Below are 20,625 nucleotides of genomic sequence, written 5' to 3'. Positions count from 1 at the left end.
TATTGGTGGTGGTGGGAGGTGTCTGTCACCATGGTGGCTTGCTACGAGGTGGGGCCCATGGAGGTGGGTGTCACTGAGGTGGCTGTCACTAGTGAAGGTTGACAGTTGGTGGTTGTCATGGTGGTGAATTGTTGTCATGGTGATGTTGGTCACCATGGTGGGTTGTCATGGTGGTGGACTGTCATCGTGGCCTCTCTTTTACAGGGACCTGCAGAAGTGTCTTCTGAGAAGTGCTTCCATCCGGAAGTCTGCTTCAGTTGCAGCCTTTGCTGGGTATGCCCAGTGCGAAGTCCTGCCACTTCCATGGGCCCGCACTGCCTTCCCGTGGACATGGAAATGGAGACGGCCTGCTTGTGGTGAAACGGGAGCATTAAACCCTGATGCCAGGTTAAAGTCAACCACAGCTGGCTTTGGCACACCACCTTTTGGAAGAAAAGCCCAGAAACCAGGAACTTCACAGTGAGCGCTCACAGGTCTCTGAAGCTGTGCATGTAGCGCGGTACATGAGCAAAGGCCAGAAGTTGGCAGTCCTCTTTGCTGAACGGCCGTTACTGCACGTCCCACGTAAGTCACTTCCAGGATGTCCAGGAGGAGGTCCTGCTGCTGCCTTTGGACCTTGCAGAACCCTAGCCACTCACCTCTCCTTGTGAGAGCCATTTGACTGCTCCAAGCTTGGTGCTGTGTGCAGTGATGCAACTTGATGGTTAGGAGAGAAGAGAGAAGGTCAAGGAACGAAAGCCTACCCAGCTTTCCCACAAGGAGCCAAGAATACAGAGGGGAGGAGAAAAGGAGAATCATGGGAGAAAAAGCAGTCGATTTCAAGACCTCATAAAAAACTCCAATATGGTTAGCAATGTAAAACCTTAAAATAGATGACAACCCAATGAAGCAAAGCCCCCAAGACATACTCAACTTAACGAGGCAGTGCGTCGTGAGTTGGAAGCAATTTGGCATGATGCTAGGATCATGAGAGGCCCCTGGTTAAACTTGGTGGCTTGAACAATTGTATTCATTCTTTCCTTCCTGGAACCCCACTAATGTGGGGACTAAGTAATAAAGGGGAGGAGACAACAGAGGCCTGTGAACAATGACTTCTGTGGAGATGGGAAGTAAGAAGGAAGAGCGGACCCAAGAAAGCCAAGGGCCAGTGGGTGGAGTCAGCGAGATGCTGGGAAGCACACGCCAGCTCCTGCCACAGACCCTCAGGGCCCGGGCCCTGGAACCCACAGCACACTGCTCCCTCTCCAGTACTCCCAGCCCAGCAGACAGCAACTGTCCTCCTCCAGCAGGCCACTGAGTGGCAGAAAACTGAACCCAAGAGGTGCTAGATCACAAGACAAAAGGCCCTGCCAAGGGAAAGGGAGACAGGCCGCACTGAAAATGGTGATTCGTTGAATGTTCCCGGACTGAGCTGCAAGTCCCCTGGCCCTGTCTCTTGCTCAGCTCCAGGAATGCTTGCTGGCGACGGCAGAATTCTCCTCTAGAGAAACAAAAGGACTTGAAGGGAAAAGAAAGGGGAAAACTATAAATAACTAACTGACATTTGGGTATTCCTGCAATGAAAAGTTCAAATTCAAAGCTGGTATAAAGCCTGCAGGTGTCATGCAGCCCACTCCTGAGGCGTCTATCAGCCTTCCGAGGCCTCATTTAAAGATGTTATCAGATGAAAGGGTAACTGCACAGCTGTGGAAAGCCCCCCACAAGATAGACTTCACAACTAACACACAAATGGATCAGAAAGAGTAGAAGTGATCTAGGCCAAGTACAAAGTATTTTCTTAAATCCAGAAGACATTTCATTCATGAAACAAAGAGAGCACAGTAATACAAAAAGATATAAAGAAGAACTCAGACAACATGTAAGTTTAGAAGTATAAAAATATGATTGCTAAAAAAAAAAAGATGAATAGACTAAGGGAAAGACTAATATGAGAAACCCTCTAAGAAAACAAAACCAAAAGAAAAAAGAGAAAAAGTGGGAGATAAGGGCTGGAGTTGTGGCTCAGTGGTAGAGTTCCTGCCTAGCACACATGAGGCACTGGGTTCACTCCTCAGCACCACATAAAACAAACAAATAAAAAAATATGGGAGATAAAATTGTGGATATCAGAGGATGATCAGAAGTGACCCCTAATAAGAATTTTGGTGAAAAATTAAAACCAAGGGAAGAAAACAGTCAAAGAAAAACTTCATGAAGTTTCTCAGAATTGAATATGTGACTTTTAAGAGTGAAAAGTCATCAAATTCCCAGCACAACAGATGAAAAAAGGCTCACACCAATACATATCACCATGCAAATAAAAATAAAACAAAGAAACAAAGTAGCTTCAGTAGAAAGACTATAGAATAGACTTTAAAAAACAAGTAAACTGAACAAAAATAAGACATGTATAAAAGATCAGAAATCAAAAGAGCATGGACTGCCTATAGCCAACAGGTGCCTAACCACGAAGGAGTGGCTGTTCCCTTAGGTCAAAAATAAGACAGTAATGCCGGCTTTTGTGCCTTCTGTTCAGCACCATGCTAAGCTTGTAGCCCATGCAATAAGACAAGAAAAAAGAAGACGTCCAAATTAGAAAGGAAGAAATAAAAATATTCTTACAAATGACAGGATTGGCTGTGTCTGATGTCTAAAAAGGAAATAGTGTGGCATAAAAATGACAAAAGGTGTACAAGATTAGTACACTAAAAACTCGAAAACATCACTAAGACAAAATAAAGAATATTTAAGAAAATGGAGAGATGTAACATGTCAATGGACTAGAAGACCAATATTATTAAGATATAAATGCTCTCAAAATTCATCTATATATTTCATGAAATCCCAATTAAAGTTGTGGAAGTCTTTTTATTTTTGTTTGGGGTAGAAATTGGTAAGCTTATTAAAATATTTATATGGAAGTTCAAAGGACATAGAAGAGTCAAATGACTTTGAAAACATGAACAAAGTTGAAGGATTCATATTGCTTGTTTTTGAGACTTATTGTAAATATACAGTCATGAAGACTCTGTGGTGTTGGCACAAAGGTAGAACAACACACTGAAGCAGGAGCACTGGGTCTAAAAGTAAGCCCACACATACATGACCAACAGATGTTTGACAAAGGAACCAAGGCACTTCAATGTGAAAGGACAATCTTTTTGTAAAATGGTATTAGAATAACTGATAATGATATGCAAAAATATTAACCCTTACTTCATGCCATGTGCAAAAAGTTAGGTCAAAATGCATCAAAGACCTAAATGAGAGCTAAGCTAATGATGCAAAATGTCAGGATGGTCCATAAAACTTTCTGCGGCAATGAAATGCACTTTAGTGTTCCGAACAGTGTAACAGCCCTTAGCCCACGTGACCACTGAAGTACAGGTAGTGTGGTGAAGGAACCATGTTATTTATCTTATTTAGTTTAGAATGATTAAATGCTACATTTAAAAAGTTACCTGTAGCTCTTGGTCATTGAATTAGCACATTTTTAGGTGAAATCAGGAAAAAAAGTCTCAGTGACTTAGACTTTGACAATGATTTCTTAAGTAAAATAGAAAAAGCATGTGCTATAAAAGAAAATCAGCAAATCGGACTTCATCAAAATTTAAAATGTTTATTTTTAAAAAGACACAAGTCTTGTGAGAAAATATTTGCAAAAACACTTATCTGACTTGTATCCAAGATAAAGTAAGAACTCCCAAAACTCAATAATACAAAAACAACTATAAATATGGACAAAATATTTGAACAGAAATTTCTCTCAGGAAGACATAGGGGTGGCTCATAAGCATGTGAAAAGATGATGTCCAACACAAGTAGTTATGGGGAAAAGCGAGTCCAAGCACACTGCTGTGTGTGCACTCAGATGTGTGGCTGAAGCAGGAGCATGGATGAACTGGAACCCCAGACACTGGGAGCGGAATGTAAAATAGCATGAATGCTTGGAGAACAGTTTGCAATGTTTTAAAAAGTTAACAGACCTATCATGTGGCATGACTGTTCCACTTGCAGCTGTTCACTCAAGAGAAATGAAAGCCTATGTCCATATATGACTTGCATTAAACTCATGACTAAAAACTGGAAAAAATGGCCATCAGCAGGTAGAGAAACAAACTATGGTACATCTGTGCAGTTGAATGCTACTCATCAATGCAAGGAAAGATGTACTGATACAGGCTAATCTTTCATGAACTACAGAATCAGAATGCTAAGTAAAAGATGCCAGACGAAAAAAGAGTTCATATAATGCTCACATAAGGGCTAGCAAATGCAAACCATTCTATAGTGACAAATATCACACTGGTGGTGGCCTGTGGGTGGAAAGCACAAGAAGAGGGATTTACAGAAAGGAAAAAAGGATGCTTGAGGGTGATAGCTACGTCCATTGTCTTGATTGTGGCTATTTCATGGATATATACATTTGTCAAACTGTATTGAATTATATACTTTATGATGCACAGTTTATTGCATACAAAGTATTCCTCAGTAAACTGCAAAAAACAAATAGTAAAGACTACCCAAAAGCAACATAGCTAAGTTAGAAGACAAAATGTCATCCAGGAGTAGTGGCACATACTTGTAATCCCAATGACTTGGAAGGCTGAGGCAGGAGGATTGCAAGTTTGAAGGTAGGCTCAGGAACTTTGCAAGACCATGTCTCAAAATAAAAAGGCCCTAGGATGCAGCTCAGGGGTAGCACACCCTGGGGTTCAATCCCCAGTGCCACACACACAGACACACACACAAGACAAAATCGCAAGGGAAAGCTTTGTTTTAACCTAGAATCCTATACCCAGCTAAACTACCACTTAAGTGGCAGCCTACTAGAAGATGTAATTTGCCAAAACAAGGAGGAAACTTAGCAAGAAAACAATATGGAATCCATAAACAGGGGTGCCACATGGAAGAGTGTTGGAGTCAAATGTGAAGATGACATTCATGCAGCAGATCAGAGAGCAGCCCATCTAGATTGGAGCCAGTGAACACAGGGGACCTGCAGGGCTGGCTCCAAGGAGAAGCTGCACTGATGGAATCCCTAGGTGTTCAGCCTTGCAGGAAATACGCTCCTGGGTCTGCCGGGACATGCAGAGTGGGCAAGGAGCTGTGACAGGAACACAGAAAACTGAGGAACAGTGCTCACAAAACGAGAGTTTAGTGGTGTTGGGGGAAACAGTCTCCAAGAAAGGACACCTGGTTATGGTCTACTGTGCTCAGCCGTGACTGGTTCTTCCATGTTCAAAATGAACACTGAACACTAATGTAACAAAATCCATGATGCACCTGCTTTGGGAGAGAAGAGAGAGAAGAACATAAGGAACATGGGGGCCTTTCAGCCTCCACTAAGGTCTGAGCAGATGGCACCTGAAACCCACAGGAAGCACTGTCAGCACGTGCAGGCAAGCACAGGATGAACAGGGGATCATGGGAAGTGGTCTGAGGGGTGGCCTGAAGCAGGGGGTTGCGCACTCCTTATCCGCCTTGGATGCTGTTGGCCTTTGAATAGCGCCTGGGGTGCTGCATTAGCACAGACACCAGGACCCGCTGGCTCTGGATCTCAGTCTGGAATCCTGCTCATTGCTGTCATTGTGGGCTCCTTCAGCTCTCTGCATTTTTTTTCTACATAAAGGGCAAGTAGGGGCCGAGGCACAGCTGAGAGCAGAGCCTGTGCTTTGCCTGCGAGGGCCAGGGCTCCACACTGGGTGTGGAGAGGGGCTGTGCTGTCCTCACGGCTCAGCAGCACAGGGAAGATGGAGGTCGTGAGAGAACTGCACAGTCAGTGAGCTCCTTCCACACTGCACCCTTCCAAAGGGATGGAGCTGGTTTACAAAAATACTTAAGTTCACGAAGTAAGTTGAACTCAAAATAAATAAGAAAAATGAGTAAGATCTGGCACTTAGGAGTCATTCAGTTTCCTTCTGTCAGTGGGGTCAAGGTCATGAGTTGGTGGGTCACCTTATGTGACAACCCCCTGGCCTCTGGGCTCCTGCAGCCCCTGATGCAGATGGGTGACTTGGGTGGACACAAGACCAACTGGTTTACTAAAGTTCCAGCTGCAGACGGGTGGGAGGTCACTGTGCCATCTTTGAAAGCCTCAATAGGCTGAGCTGCTCTGAGCTGGAGAGGAAGCAGAGCTCAGGATGTGCAGCAAGAAGCTGGCCACGCCATGGTCAAGAGGGCATGCTCTCTCCTGCACTCTGCACGTGCCCAGCGTGGTGAACAGGGTTTTTGCAGACAGGCAGATCAAGACCAGTCATCACAGGGACCACCTTTTGAAAAGTAGGTGGGGGGAGTTGGATTCAGAGGCAGACAGAAGGACACCCATGCAGATGGAGGGGTGCAGACAAGCCTCTTCAAGGAGGAGGGCTGAGGCTGGCTGGCCACAGCAGAGGCCACAGGGAGGCTGGAGCACACTCCTCACGGTCTCAGGAGGAACCACCCTGTGTCGCTCCCCTGGAGACCCCTCCCCAGAGTGTGAAAGGGTTCCGTTCCGTCCTTCAAGCACTGGTGCGTGTACTTTGTCACAGCAGCACCAGAGCTGACACAGTGAGGCTGTCAAGCACACAGGCACCGAGCTGCCCAAGGAGAACACGGGAGCCAGATCACAACAGCCCACGTGACCCAGAGCCTGGCTCCCAGGCCAGCCGGACCCACCTTCCTCGTGCAGCTCTGGACAACCTCTCTCTGAGGTGGAGCAGCCTGGTCACCAAAATCGTCTTGTCTTTCTCATATTTGATCTCTTCAACACGACCCACCTCTGGCCTCCGACTCACTTCTGGCTTCTAAGAAACCTCCTGATATGTCCTCAGTGCTCCCTGAGCCTCTCTGCCTGAGCTGTGATCTGCACTTGCTCCTGTGACCGGTCACTGTATGAGTGTTTGCTAGCCAAATACATGCCCCCTTGGTTCAGCTGCAGTGGTGTGATTGGAACACAGGCTCTGACTGCCACAGGCAAGAGGTTTGGGGGTGTTTTAATGGTGAAGATCACAACCACCTCACGTTTTCACAGACCCTGGGTCAAAACAGATAACGAAACCTGATGTCTTTTCTGTGTTGATTTATTTCTTGTGGTACCAGGGATTGAACTCTGGGATACTTGGCCACTGAGTCACATCCCCAGACCACCCTCTCCGCTTTATTGAGACAGGGTCTCACTAAGTTGCATAGGGTCTTGTTAAGCAGCTGAGGCTGGCTTTGAACTCACGATTCTCCCATCTCAGCCTCCCAAGCTGCTGGGATTACAGGCATGCACCACCACGCCTGGCTCTGATGTCTTTTAGTTTTTGCTCAAACTAGCGTCCAATGGAACGCTGATCAATTGTAAGTTCTGTCTTGTTCTCACTTGCTTCCTTCTCTCTACTGTCTGGATTTTTGCTTAATTTCGCTCAGCTTAACGAAACAAAAGAAGAAGAAAATCAATTTTAAAATAATAAAAAGCTTTTGCAAATGAGTGCCTAAAATACAGTACTTAGAGTTGTCACTTTCAATGGAAGCATTTTCTCGTATTTGTATATATTTGTTGAGCGTGCAAGATGAAAGTAACTACTTAAAAAGTGAAACTGTTGATCAAAAGTTTGGGTTGGGGGCCACAGCATCGACCTCTCTATTTTTTCTTCTTCTTCTTCCTCTTCCTTTCCTTTGTAGTGCTGCGGATTGATCCAGGGCCTTGTGCGTGGAGGCACCTGCTCTACCACAGAGCCACTCCCTGCCAGCCCTCTGCTCTTTGGACAGCAGCCTTTGCAGCCTGAGTGGAGGGCCATGGTTCTCCTCCTCACTGGTGCCAGCACTGCCACTGCCACCGTGAGAGCCACATGGGTCTCCCTCACACACTGCCCGCCTCCAGGACTGTAGGCATCCTCTCCAGGTGGCTCACGTGTAAGAAAATCCTGTGCTCAGAAGCAGAATGTAACAGAGCAGAAGTGTCCACGTTAGAGTGGATGGGATGAAATGGAAAAGCAGAATCTAGAGTGACCGGAAGCAGCTTGGCTGATGGTCACCACTAGTGGACAGGCATCCTGTAGCACGCGAGTGGGATTCCCAGCGGGGGGCGCGCTGGCCAACAGAGCAGATGAGAGTCTGTGGGCATGGCAGCAACTTGCTGGCGTGGGAGTTCATGTGCTGGTGTTTTTCTGGTTCTTCCTGAGCTGCATAGATTCGGATTTGGTCATGGTGATCTAAGATGTTGATGCAAGGACTTTCTTGTTCATTTTTAAAAGATGAATGGATCATTTCAGCCTTTAAATGGAGAATACTGTTAGAAATGTCTCGATTTTAAAACACCGACTATGAAATTTGGATAATAAACTAAATTATCCACTTACTAAGGGAAATTATATAAAATTTTAAAAACTAATTAAACCAACACTTTATTATTCCAAAATGAATAAATCACCTCTAGCAATTATTTGCAGAAAAATAAAAAATTGTATTTAAAACTTCAGCTTAAATTAAGTGATGCGATTGCATAAAGATGTCACATATGCAAACCTGGTGGTTTCAGTGACTCTGTGAGCTGGATTTGGTATCACCTGCACAGCGCAGGAGCCACACCACCCACAATGCCCTGGTGGTTTTTCACAGCACCCCGGCTGAAAGAGACGCCTGATGGTTGTTAAGCAGTCAAGTCCAAATAACTTAACACATATTTCTGTTCCAGTATCTTAGCAACCTTTAAAAAAAATAAGACATGGATTGAAAGAAATACAGTATTTTGCTTCACTTTTTGGAAGAGCCAACGCTAAGTCCCTGACAACCTCCAGCCTGCCCCTGGCTGTCCCCATTCCATTTCCTGGTCTGTACCTCCTTCCCTCAGGAATTGCCCTGATGTGGCAACTGCCCCATTCCTGAGGCTGTGACGTCATCCAGAGGACTGTAGCTACAGGTTCCAGCTGCAGCTCACTTGGTCTCTGAGTTCTACCTGTGCTGCTGCACTGCTTTCAGGGCTTGGAAATATCCTGAGCTGCTTTTCTGAGCTCACTGTGGGGCCTGGGGGCCTTGGCTTGTGGTTGGAAACTCCTGGGAATGGGACAGAGTGGTGACAGATGACTCTACTGCTAGTCCCAAGGGCCTGCACATTTGCTTCCTTTGCCCAGTGCTGACACCTATCAGTCCTATCATAAAACATAACTTCAGTTTTGAATACAGAACTTTGAAAATACAAGCAAGTTGCACAAATTCATACTGAAGTAAGGAGCTGTATGGAGGAGACAGAGCTGGCTGGCGTTAGCTGACAACCTACTTCCACATAAAGGTCACTGCCTCAGAATTCCCTCCACTCCAGAAGCCCCTCCTGGACCCCTGAGGTACTCCATGGACCAGCCTGAGTCCCACCACCCAGCTCTCCTGGCCTCCTCCCCTGCTAGGCCTGGTTTCAGCCAGGGTGATGGCAGCCTCCTCTCCGGGTGCTGAGTCACCCCTTCCCGCAGGGTCTTCCCTCTGCGGTCCCAGAAGGAACCCCTTCCTCAGAGCGTCAGTATGCAGCCTGATAGTCTGGCACACACACTCCTGACCGTGTGTGCCCAAGTGCACAGCAGGACTAGGGGGACTCTGAGGCAGGAGCCGACTCCCTGGCCCTGATGCAGGCTTGGCACAGTGCTTACACAGCACAGATTCCTAGTCCTGTACACCTGGAACCTCCAAGCCCATTCCCCAGTTCTGCCACGACAGTCCTCAGGCCCTGGCCCGCCCAGCAGAGGCCGTACCTCCCTGCCCTTCCCCATGCACCTCTGGCGGCCTCGGGTGCTTGCTGTAGCTCCCTCATCACCACCTGGCCTCTACCACATGTTGTGACCAGCCCTGGGGCACCACCTCCTTGCCCCACTCCACAATGACAAGCCGGCCCTGCACCAGAACAAGGGGGGCTCTGGCAGAGCAGGCCACACTCCTCTGCACTGGGAGACGTGCACGGCCCACGTCTCTCCCACTGAAATGAACCAAGTAATCACTGATTGTTCTGCATGCCCAGAACCAGGCTGAAGCTGGAAATGGCCGTCTTCTACGAAGTCGAGTTGCGTCCTCAAGGGTGCTTGGTGTGTTGGTGCTGTCCCCACGTGACCCTGCCCAGGGGCACAGCTGCTCCCACAGTGCCCTGCAGGAAGGAGAGCCCTCACAGGGCGGGCATCCCACAGTAGCAGTGGCAAGAGCAAGAGGGGCATTGTCTGGCTAACTAAAAACATCCTGAAATGAAGAACGCACCTTAAAATGTATCTTAAATGTTCTATTTTCCTCCAACCTAATTTAATATCAATGTAGCTGTTTCAAATTCAATAAAAATTTATGCTATTCAAATTGATGTCGAGCTTGTAGCTTATAGACTGGTGTTATTTCTATTTCATTTATATCATGTCTTGATGTAATTGAATGATTTAATTTGAACTTTAAATGCAACTTTATTTTTCTGAAAATAGTTACTATAGGTGATGCATGCATTTTTGAATAATAAAGTGTTAGCTTATTTATCTTTAAATTTCAAGTTAGTCCCTTAGCACGTGAATAATTCAGTTTGCTTTCCAAATTTCACAGTCAGTCTTTTAAAATTGAGACTGTTTCTAATAGTAGTCTCAGTCTGAAAGACTAAAATAATTGGTTTATTATTTTAAATGAGCATTTTATTTTATTTTTGGTTTTGTTCATTTTGCTTGAGACAGGGTCTGGCTATGTTGCCTGAGCTGGTCTAGAACTCTTGAGCTCAAGTGATCCTCCTGCCTCAGCCTTTTGAGTGGCTGGGACCATAGGCTTGTGCCACTGTGTCCAGCCTTTAAATGAGTGTTTTGAATTTTAAAATTAAAAGTATTTCTTGTTCTTTCTTATTTTAAATTTATTTTCTTACCTGCTACGTTGAGTTCTTCCTCGACCACATGGTCATCTGTGCCTGCACCTGTAAAGGCAGCGAAGGCCACCTTCCTGTGCAGCAGCAGCAGCAGCAACATGCGTCACAGTGAACGGGATGCTTTGCAGACACATGTTGCAGAAAAGGCCAGTGTGTGCCGTGCAAGGGACCCCATGCTTCATGCCCTCCTCCCTTCAGACATTTGAAGTCCTGGCATGCTGAGTCTTTTTTACAAGGCAACACTGAGAAATCTGATAGCAGACTGTTATTAGTGTAGTTTTCTTTTTTCCCATTTCTTTCTTTCCTTCCTTCCTTCCTTCCTTCCTTCCTTCCTTGCTTCCTCCCTCCCTCCCTCCCTCCCTCCCTCCCTCCCTTCCTTCCTTCACGTGTGCATGCACTATAGGGACTGAACCCAGAGTCTTGCTATAGGCAAGTGCTCCCTGCCCCCTGAGCGCCCACCCAGCCTGATAGCCATGACCCACTCGATGAGACCACTTAATCATCCTGGGAACAATACTAAATGGCCCTCCACTTTCCAAATTCTCAGCCAGCTGGCATGGACATTGGCCATGCTGCAGTCACAGGGCGGTGCACACCCATGCGGTGCAAACACAGATCCACGTGGAGAGATCGGACATCAGTAAGACATGGTGTCTGTCCTGGGTACTCCTATCTCCTTCAAGCAGGTGCGTGTCTGTGCCATGTGCTTCCTGGGCTTTGCAGGGACTGCCCTTATGAGAGTGGAGACGGGTTTGCAGGGGCGGGAACCACTGGCCAGAGGATATGAAATAGAATCAGTGGGTCAGTTGCACTTTCCAGTCACGAGATTCCAATGATCCAGCTCAGAATTTTTTTTCTTTTTCCACTAATTCAAACAATTAAGTGAGAGCACTTTATTAATAATAAATTGCAGCTCAGATTTTAATGATCTCCACACAGCCTTGCAACTACTTACCATAAACAAGTATTTAGTCCCGTCTCCAAATGCAGGTTTTCCAATGTTGTCCAGGATCTGCTTCAACATCTCCTTCAGTGTGCTTCAGAAAGGACAATTCTTGAGGCTCTGGGTCAGCCCCTCAGGAGCCCCAGATGGGGGACGGGGACTTACCAGGGGCTCCCCCAGTGATCCTGTTGCCTTGAGGTTGAGAGACACATCTGAATCTCTGGCCACCAGAACAACCTGAAGCAGCCTGTCATTAAAAATCAAAGCTGTGCTCTGCTCAGATTTGCCTGGGAGCTCCACCCTCCACACTCAGCCTTCCCGTCACTGTCTGGACCGTATGCATTCTGCAGAGGAAGTCCCTAGGAGCGCCGCAGGGTCACAGGCAGCTCCCCTGCTCCTCCAGGTTGGGCCGGAGTGCTCTCGTAGCAGCTGGCAAGTACCTGTCACACAACCGCACCTCTGCTCCACTCTGCCTGTGTGGCAATGCATCCCATCAGCAGAAGGTGAGCCCCGTCAGGATGATCTTCGAATTCTTGGCACCTGGCAACAGGCCAGACACATGTTTGTGCTCGTGAAGAAGCTGGGCACATGACATCCTGGCAAAAACTGCATGCTGAACAGTCAGAATAAATGGAATGATTGTCATGTAACTCGAAAGAAGAGTCCCTGTTCTCTGGGACGAACGGGAGTGCTGTGGTTGTGTGTGACCGCTGATTCCTACCTAGGCCCCTTCTGGCTCCTGATACCCTTCCGTGTGAGCTGCACTCCTGCTTCATGTGAGCGTCCACTACGGCCTCCTATCTGCTGGGCTACGTGCCTCCAGAGCACATGTCCCTAGGAAGCTGGAGATTAGTTGCTGTTTTGTTTAGGAAACAGATGCTCAGGTGAGGAAGCACTATTGACAAGGGAAAGGGCAGGTGGCCAGTTCTACCAGGACGAGGGTCCCTCTGCAGCTCAGTGAGCAGCAGAAAACACTGGGCTCCCGCTCGTCCACCCACAGGCCCTCTCAGACAGGAGCGGGGCTCTTTGACTTACTGAGGTCTCTCCTGTGCTCGGGATCACTGAATGTGAGGCTGCCCAGTCCTTTCCTAGTTGACACATGTCCACTTGGACTTCCTATTTCGCCACTTAGAAATGAAAGGTTGGCCTCTGCTTCAAATCTTGGGGGGCCTATCTTGACACTGCTACTGTTCTATGTTGGGTTTTATATGCCTATAGGCACCACTGAGTGCTTGTCAGGTGACATCTGGGGTCAGTCCTTGAGCTAGCCAAGATTCTCTTTCCAAGAGTGGGTAGACCATGTGCCAGTGCTGCTGCCAAATACCATCGCTAGTTAGCATTTCCGGGGTGCCGGGGAGCAAACAGCGTCTGGGTGATGACTCTTGTCAGCTTCCCCATTGTCAGGCCCATCTCACGATCCTCCTCACTCACAATATTTCCCCACTGGGAACATGCCTGACATTGCAATTTCTCAAAACTGCAGCTCTGCAGTGAATGCCTAATTCCTGAAACTGCAAAATCTAACAAAAGCTGATTTTTTCCACTGATTTGACTGGCTGACTGTTTCCAGGCTTTGCATGTGATGACCTGCTGTTCCTCACAAACAGCATCTTTAATGTACCCACACGGTTGTTCTGAAGTGGCAGAGGACAATTAAATCCTTGCGAGCTGCCTGCAGGGCACCAGAATTGCTCCTGAGGTCCAGCATTTCTGTCCTGGACTAATTCTGCCCACAGGTCACACCTGGCAGTGGAATCAGTAGCATTCTGGTGCTGGGTTTTGAACTCAGAACCAGTTTCTGGCGCAGGGCTTCAAGCCCCCGAGTCAGCTAAGGATGCCTCACTGCACCTGGAGTGGTTTGTCTGTGTTGTTTTAGAAACTTCCCTCCCTCCCAGCGCTGTGTTTTCATATTCGCAGATGAAAATGTGGAGGAAAATATGGCAATCATTTGCTTGTTTTTTGTTTTTACTATCAAAATAGGTTATCTTTTCCTGTCGTTGGATGTACCATTCGTTTGGATTCTTATACATTTTTCATGTTAAGCCTCTTGATGGAGTTTCAAGCACAGATTTCGCAGCGTGGCTTTGAGGAAGAGTAACGGACCTACTCGCTCCCTGGCCGCTAGCCTCCCTCTCGTTCTTCACCCCCAAACCCAGGACTCAGTCCGGTGCTGGTGCCCTGAGCCGGTGGCTTTCCACCCGCCTCGGCCTGATTCTCCAGCCTAGCTGCGAATGGGGTCTGGCGACAAACAGGCCGTATAGTGCAACACCCTCCACAGTGCTGCCTCACACATGCCCCCAAATAGATCAAGGGCTACGAAGAATCCAAGATGAGACAGGGTTCCGGAGGGAAAAGGAACAGGAGAGTCAGCGAGGGTTTGGTCTCTGATTTTTTTGTTATGGAAACGGAATCGCTTTTATAAAACCGGGCTTCTTTGGCAGAAGGAAGCATTCTACCTAGACCCCCATCCAGAGGAGCAGTCTGAAAGACGACCCAAGAAGTGGGAATGCAGTTATTTCCGTGAGATGGACTTCGGACCCGCAGCGGGTCGCCGCAAAGGCCCGGCCCACCGAGGTCCCGCGTGCCGGAGCTGCTCTCCGCCGGGCCTCGGCCGCGGCTGCTGGCCACCGCGCCTCCTCTGGGCTGCGGCTGGCGACCTGCCGGGCGACCATGCCGCCCCTCCCCCTCTCTGCGCCCACTTGTTGCCGACCGCCCGAGACCTGCTAGTTCCGCCGGCTGATTGTTAAAAAGGGTTTGACTCGGCTGACCCGGGGTCAGGACTTTCTCTGCAGTGACCCTGCTCTTCTGAGACACAAAACGCTGCCCTCGGCCCTCGCATCAGTCATTTTAATCCCCTACCCGCCCTCCGGGCCCGGCGTGGACAGAGAGAGGTGGGCTGCAAGGCCGCGCCAGCGACCCCCGCGGCCCTCCCGTCCCGACCCGCGGGGATGCGGCGAGGGAAGGGGGACCCGCCGTTACTGGGCACCTTCCCGACCCAGCCCTCGGACAGGGCGTCCCGGGCTGCAGGGGGCGGACGGGGGAGCAGAGCGCGACCTCGCTGGGGCGAGCGCAAAGACAAAGAAGGCCAGGCAGCGCAAGGAAAGGACAGTGAACGGACAGCGGCGATCCTGGAAGCAGAGGGGGAGAGCGAATGGGGGAAACCAAGAAGTGAAAAGGAACGGATGGTGGGGGCGGGGGAGGACGAGAAACGCACGGGAATGGGAAGGGAAAGAGCGCAGGGCTCGGGTTGACGGAGAGCACAACGCGAGAGGGAGCGCCTTGAGGAGCGGGAGGCAGGGCGGGTGGAGAGCCAGCGCGCCCAGGCCCGGGCGCCGCGGGAGGCCCGTCCCCGCTCCGAGGGGTTCGGGACCCAGGGCCCGGGCTGCAGGGCGCCTCCCGCCGCCTCGCTGCCCTCGCTTGGCTCCCGGGGGCGGGCGGAGCGGGGTCCTGCGGGCGCGCAGCTGGAGAGGAACGACCGGGGCGGGAGGAGGGAGGAGGGAGGAGGGGCGCTGGAAGGAGCGAGGCCGCGAGCGAGGGGGAGGGGAGGGCGTAAGCTCCGAGCCCCCCGCCGGGCCTCGCCCTGGGGCTGAGGAGGCGGTCCCCAGGCCGGGCTCCAGCGGGGAGCGAGCTCAAGGAGTCTCCAGCGTGCCCACCTCCCGCCGCCCCATCCCGCGGGCCTGGGGCGCTCTCGCGCCGGGGCCTGCGCCCCCTCGCCCCTCCCCATCTGGCTGGGCCTTTCAATCCCGCCAAATAGTCACGCTGAAAGAAAGCTGCGCCAAGGCCACGTCTGCTTTTCACTTGAAGTTTCCAAGGACTCAACCTATGATTAGACTCTGCGCCGACGTTGCTGGAGCCTGTGCTCCGCGCGCCAGGCTGCGGAAGCGGGGTGGGGGCGAGGGGCGGGAGCCTGCCGTAGCCCACCCGGGCCGCGGGCCGTGGGCTGGGTCCAGGCCGAGGTCAGCGCGCCTCCCAGGGGCATGCTTCCTAGGCCAGACTGATGGAATTAACTGGAATTTTCCGGAGACAGAGATGTGCGGTGCCCAGTCTTTGTCGGGAAAATGAAATGCGTGAATCTGAGCGTTATTCTTCTCCCACACGCACGATTTTAATAGACCTATCAGTCACTCCCGGCGCATCTGCAGATCAGGCGCGCGGCACCCGCAACTCTTAAAAAATTAATTCATCTTGCGACTGGTGGGTTTTTTGAGGGAGGGTGCCAACCTCTTAACAACACTAACAAAGGGGCCAGTGAGTTGAAAAACAAAACAAGGGCGAAAGAAAAAGACCCTCGGGCACAAGGTCCTGCAGCTTTAAGAGGCTGGCCCCTGTGCAATGGCGAGGTGTAGGAAGAAGTCACCAAGTCACTCAAACTTTATCCCGGCTTAGAAGGATCCATTCTCTACTCCGGCTTCAAACAAAATTGAAATAAGCGGCAGAAACACCACCCTGTGATTGAAAATGAATTAAGTCATCATATAATAATTATCATCGTACAGAATTTCGCTTTTGAAAACGATGAGTATTACCTGGGCACGAGGGGATTCGGAGCTGAGGGAGACATCCTGGGGCCTCGTGGAGTGTTTCCTCCACTACTGGGAACTCCAGGGGTAAGGGACTCAAGCCGCCCTGAATTCCTGCAATCACTCTTCCTCCACCTCCCCGTCGTTTCTAAATTAAGTCATTAAAGAATTTATATCTGCCTTTCTCCCTGTGACTCTAAGCAACAGAACAAAAAGAAAATAAGGTGCTTTGAGCACCTGGCTTTGAATATCCCAATGGAGGGTGGATGAAGCACCAGCCATAAAATGCTCAACTCTAAGTCCATCCTGTAGGGAACAAGGGCAGCCTGGCCTGGTGCTCCCAGTGCACTGATGGAACTTAACATTTTTATTCTGCAGCTTTAAAGTGGGGCCCAAGTAACTAGTATGTGTGAGGAGCCAAGACAGGTGCCCGCCGTCCAAGGCACACAGAAGCCACCTCCATGGAGGGCAGCAAGGCCACTGTGTCTCCGGTGAAAGAAAGTACAGGGTGGTGCACTGACTACTTACCATAGTCAGCAAAGAATATGAGCAAGATCCTTTTAGTGTGTGCACGTCAGGGTAAACGTGGCCTGGCCCTGAGAACTCCATGCTGAATTAACAGAGAGCATTACAGAATTTCCCAAAGCACCTCCCACAGGGATAGCGTGTGGCATCTGTTCCCAGACTCTCCCAGTGCCGCTCCCCCAACAATCCACGTAGCACACAAACACTTTTAGAAACAAATCCCTAAAAGGAAAAAGAAAGTGAAGAAAAGAAAAAAAGGGGGGACTTTTATTATCTTGTTAGAAAGCAGTGGACATTGTTCTTAAATTTTTTGCAATCATCTTTAACGAATGAGTGGTTTAAGCAAAATTATCAAAATGACTCAAAAAATTACACATGTCAATTGTCAGATTAGCATCATACTTAAAGCTATTCTCCAATGCAGGCTGAATCCCGTTCTCCCTAAACTGACAGCACAGGCCCACTTCTGAATGGATGGTGTATACTCATTCCAAGACAAGAAAAGATGCTGAGGAAAAAAATCAGAGGAGAAGCCTAAAGCGCTGAAATTAGCATATTTCTCATCTGAACTTAAAGGTGTTTTTTTTCCAAAAATATATTTCATTTTACTGTTATGATTAATTTCAAAATGTATTTGCTACAGCATAACTTTTAAATGCAACATTTAATGCTGCCAGATTGAAGACAGAGTTTTACAGAAAAATTTAAATTCCAGAAAAAACTGCAATGTACCAGTAAACACCTAGAAAAAATAGAATTAAAAAATTTAAAGCATCAAACAACCTCAAGATCTTGTCAGGAATAAACACGGCAAATGCGTTCGCATCCCCTTCGTGCAGGCAAGGGGGCGTTCCGTTTGTGTGCGTGTGAAAATCCATCAAAATCATTTCGCCTTTTCCCAACGAGGGAGAAGCTAGTGGAGGGGCTGGAGATGGACGCTGTGTTCAGCGGCAGTGTGTTTTGATTCAGCCATAGTGCTTCTTTGAACCAAGTTCAGATAGATTCCATCTGCAATCAGAACTGCGGGGTGATTGGGCGCCAGGCCCCTGCCATGCCCTTTCCCCACCGTTGGCCTGCTCTCCCCATTGGGGTCTTCCCTTCCTCCCTCCCAACTGTCCTGTAGATGCCCTGCCAGGTAGGACGGCAAAGCTCTCAGAGAGTAGATGCAGAATGCCTGAGCAGTGGCAGTTAAAGAGCTAGACCATAAAGAGAATTATTTCTCTTCCGTATCTACACTTCAACTCAACAAAATCGTCTATGGACTTTACCTTTCTTCCCTTCCATGGAATAAAGCTTGTGAAAATCCTACCCTCTGCTTCCTGGGTTCCCTTATTCTTAATTCCTCCTGATGATTTTTCTTCTCCAACAGATTTATTATTGTATTTTGAACTCTTAAAACATGCATATAAAATTAGCACGTTTCAATTTCATGGGTAAAAACAGGCCTTTTCTCTTTTAAATGTATTGACTCAAAACTTGAAGCATTTTTTAGGGGGAATCTTTTTTTCAGTTTTAGAAGAAAAGCTTTTAGGAAACTATATACATATCTGGTTCCTCCTCTCCGCACTGCAACGCCTAAATAAAAATTTCACAATGCATTTACAAGAAATAATACAAAACCAAAAAATGGAAATGCTCAGATACAGAAAGTTTTACAAAACCCAGAATATAACTCCGCCGTCTGAAGGGGATCTCTTTGTATAAATTAACAAACCAACCCGAAGGAGCGGTAACAACTACAAAAAACTTGTAAATGTTTGGATCTGCCTTACTACATTTGTAACAAGTGAGAACAACTCGCGGTCACTTGGCCTTGGGCAGTAAAGCATCAGGAAGCGATGCAGGGAGGAAAGTTAGGGCGCCGGCCTGGATACAAAAGTTGGCATCGCCTCTCGCTTGTTTTGTCTTTTTGTCCCCTCGAGCAGAGAAAACACTTTCTGCCTCCTCCGTGGATGATAAATACTGTACAAAAACTCTCGAGAAAACACCACCAAAGTTCAGTCTAAAACGCAAGACGTGTCAGCGTCTCGTGGTCCCAGGAACTCCTGGAAAGGTGAGTGAGGGGCATGTGTCACCTGGTGTTCATCTCCAGTGTTTTCATTTTTACAAGAACGTGGAAACGTCTGTACAAAAGCAAGGCCGCGCTGGACCAGAGCGACAGTCCGAGCGCTGGCCGCGCGCTCGCCGTAGCCGGGTCGCCCGCAGCGAACCTCTGTCCCTGGTGTCCCGGCCGTGCTAGATGTGCGTAAGGGGCACGGTGCCATTGACGCCCGCACCCGCGCCCTGGTAGTGCTGGGGCAGCGAGTGCAGCCGGCTCTGCGCCGCGGCCGCCGCGGCCGCCGCCGGGTCGCCACCCTCGCCGGCAGGCAAGTACATGCTGATCATCTCCCGCAAGTCCCCGGGGCACGGTGCCCGCGAGTGTGCTGGGGCCGGCGGGCTGCCGCTCGGCTCTGACTTGACCAGCGAGCCGAGCGCACCCAGGGCGCCCGACGACGCTGCAGCGGCTGCAGCCGCCGCCGCCACTGCCGAGTTCTGGTGCGCGCCGCCCGCGGCAGCGGCAGCGGCGGCCGCGGCGCCGTAAGGAAGGCCGCCGTAGCCCGAAGGCGAGGCGCTCATATAGCCCTGTGAGTTGGAGATGGGACTGTACTGCAGCGCGCCCATGTCGTAGCGGTGCATGGGCTGCGGGTTGTGCGGGTGCGCGTGCGGGTGATGCGGGTGCGGGTGCGCGGGGTGCGCGTGCGGGTGCGCGCCGCCCGCGCCGGGATGCTGCCCGTAGGCCAGCTGCGCCTCCTGCATCATGGCCGCGGCCGCTGCCGCCGCAGCCACCGAGCCAGGGTAGGCGCCGTTGGCCCAGCCGTTGACGTGCGCGTAGCCGCCGCCCGCCGCGCCACCCGGACTCTCCAGGCGCTGGCCCACCGCCGCCGCGCCCACGCCCACACCCACGCCCATGGCCACTGCAGCACCACCGCCGCCAGCGCCGGCCGCCAGCAGCCCCCCGGCCAGGGAGTACTTGTCCTTCTTGAGCAGCGTCTTGGTCTTGCGGCGCGGCCGGTACTTGTAATCCGGGTGCTCCTTCATGTGCAGCGCGCGGAGCCTCTTGGCCTCGTCGATGAACGGCCGCTTCTCGGCCTCGGACATGACCTTCCACTCGGCCCCCAGGCGCTTGCTGATCTCGGAGTTGTGCATTTTGGGATTCTCCTGGGCCATTTTGCGCCGCTGCCCGCGGGACCACACCATGAAGGCGTTCATGGGCCGTTTGACCCGGTCCTGGTTGGCCTTGGCGCCCCCGCCGCCACCTCCGCCGCCCCCTCCGCCTCCGCCGCCTGTCCCGGCCGGGCCCGAGAGGTTCGTCGGGGCCTGGGCGCCGCCCGGCGAGTGTAGGTCGGTTTCCATCATCATGCTGTACATCGGGGCGGCTCGCAGGTTCACCGGCACCGCGCGGAGAGGGCCTGGAGCATAGACGGCCGGGTCGGGGTGAGATGGACAGGGGCTCAAACCGAGCGAGACGCGGGGCGGGGGGTTGCCTAGCACAGAAAAGGACGAGAGGGTGGAGGTAACGACAACAAAAAAGAGGCAGAATCACACGCACTCAGTGCCGGTTCAGCTCGCGGCGGAAAGTTTCTCCTCGTGCACAAACCACTTGCCAAAGAGGCCGACGGCCAGGTCGCCGCCGCCGCTGCAGCCCAGTCGCCTTCGGCGGAGCTGTGCAAACAGGTGCAGTCGTGGCCAAGTTGCGGCTCCACTTTCTGGGCCGGGAGCGGTGCTCCGGGGATTCGCAGCTCCTCTTTGCTGCCGCACGCTGCCTCCTTCCCGTGCTCAGTCCTCAG

The 20,625-nt window shown here is 50.4% G+C and overlaps 1 protein-coding gene across 1 annotated transcript; it reads right to left on the bottom strand.

Annotated features, from left to right (window-relative positions):
* Positions 1-17,905: 17,905 nt before the first annotated feature.
* On the bottom strand, positions 17,906-20,206 carry SOX1 (SRY-box transcription factor 1; the record flags this gene model as incomplete). Its single annotated transcript, XM_079135976.1, has 1 exon — positions 17,906-20,206. One exon carries the CDS (start codon positions 20,204-20,206, stop codon positions 19,034-19,036), a length of 1,173 nt encoding a protein of 390 aa, XP_078992102.1. The 3' UTR covers positions 17,906-19,033.
* Positions 20,207-20,625: the final 419 nt, after the last annotated feature.

This window comes from Sciurus vulgaris (genome assembly GCF_902686455.1).
Source record: "Sciurus vulgaris genome assembly, chromosome: 4".
NCBI classification, from domain to species: domain Eukaryota; kingdom Metazoa; phylum Chordata; class Mammalia; order Rodentia; family Sciuridae; genus Sciurus; species Sciurus vulgaris.
The sequence above is the reverse complement of the archived record's forward strand: the minus strand, read 5'-3'. Positions and strand labels throughout refer to the sequence as shown.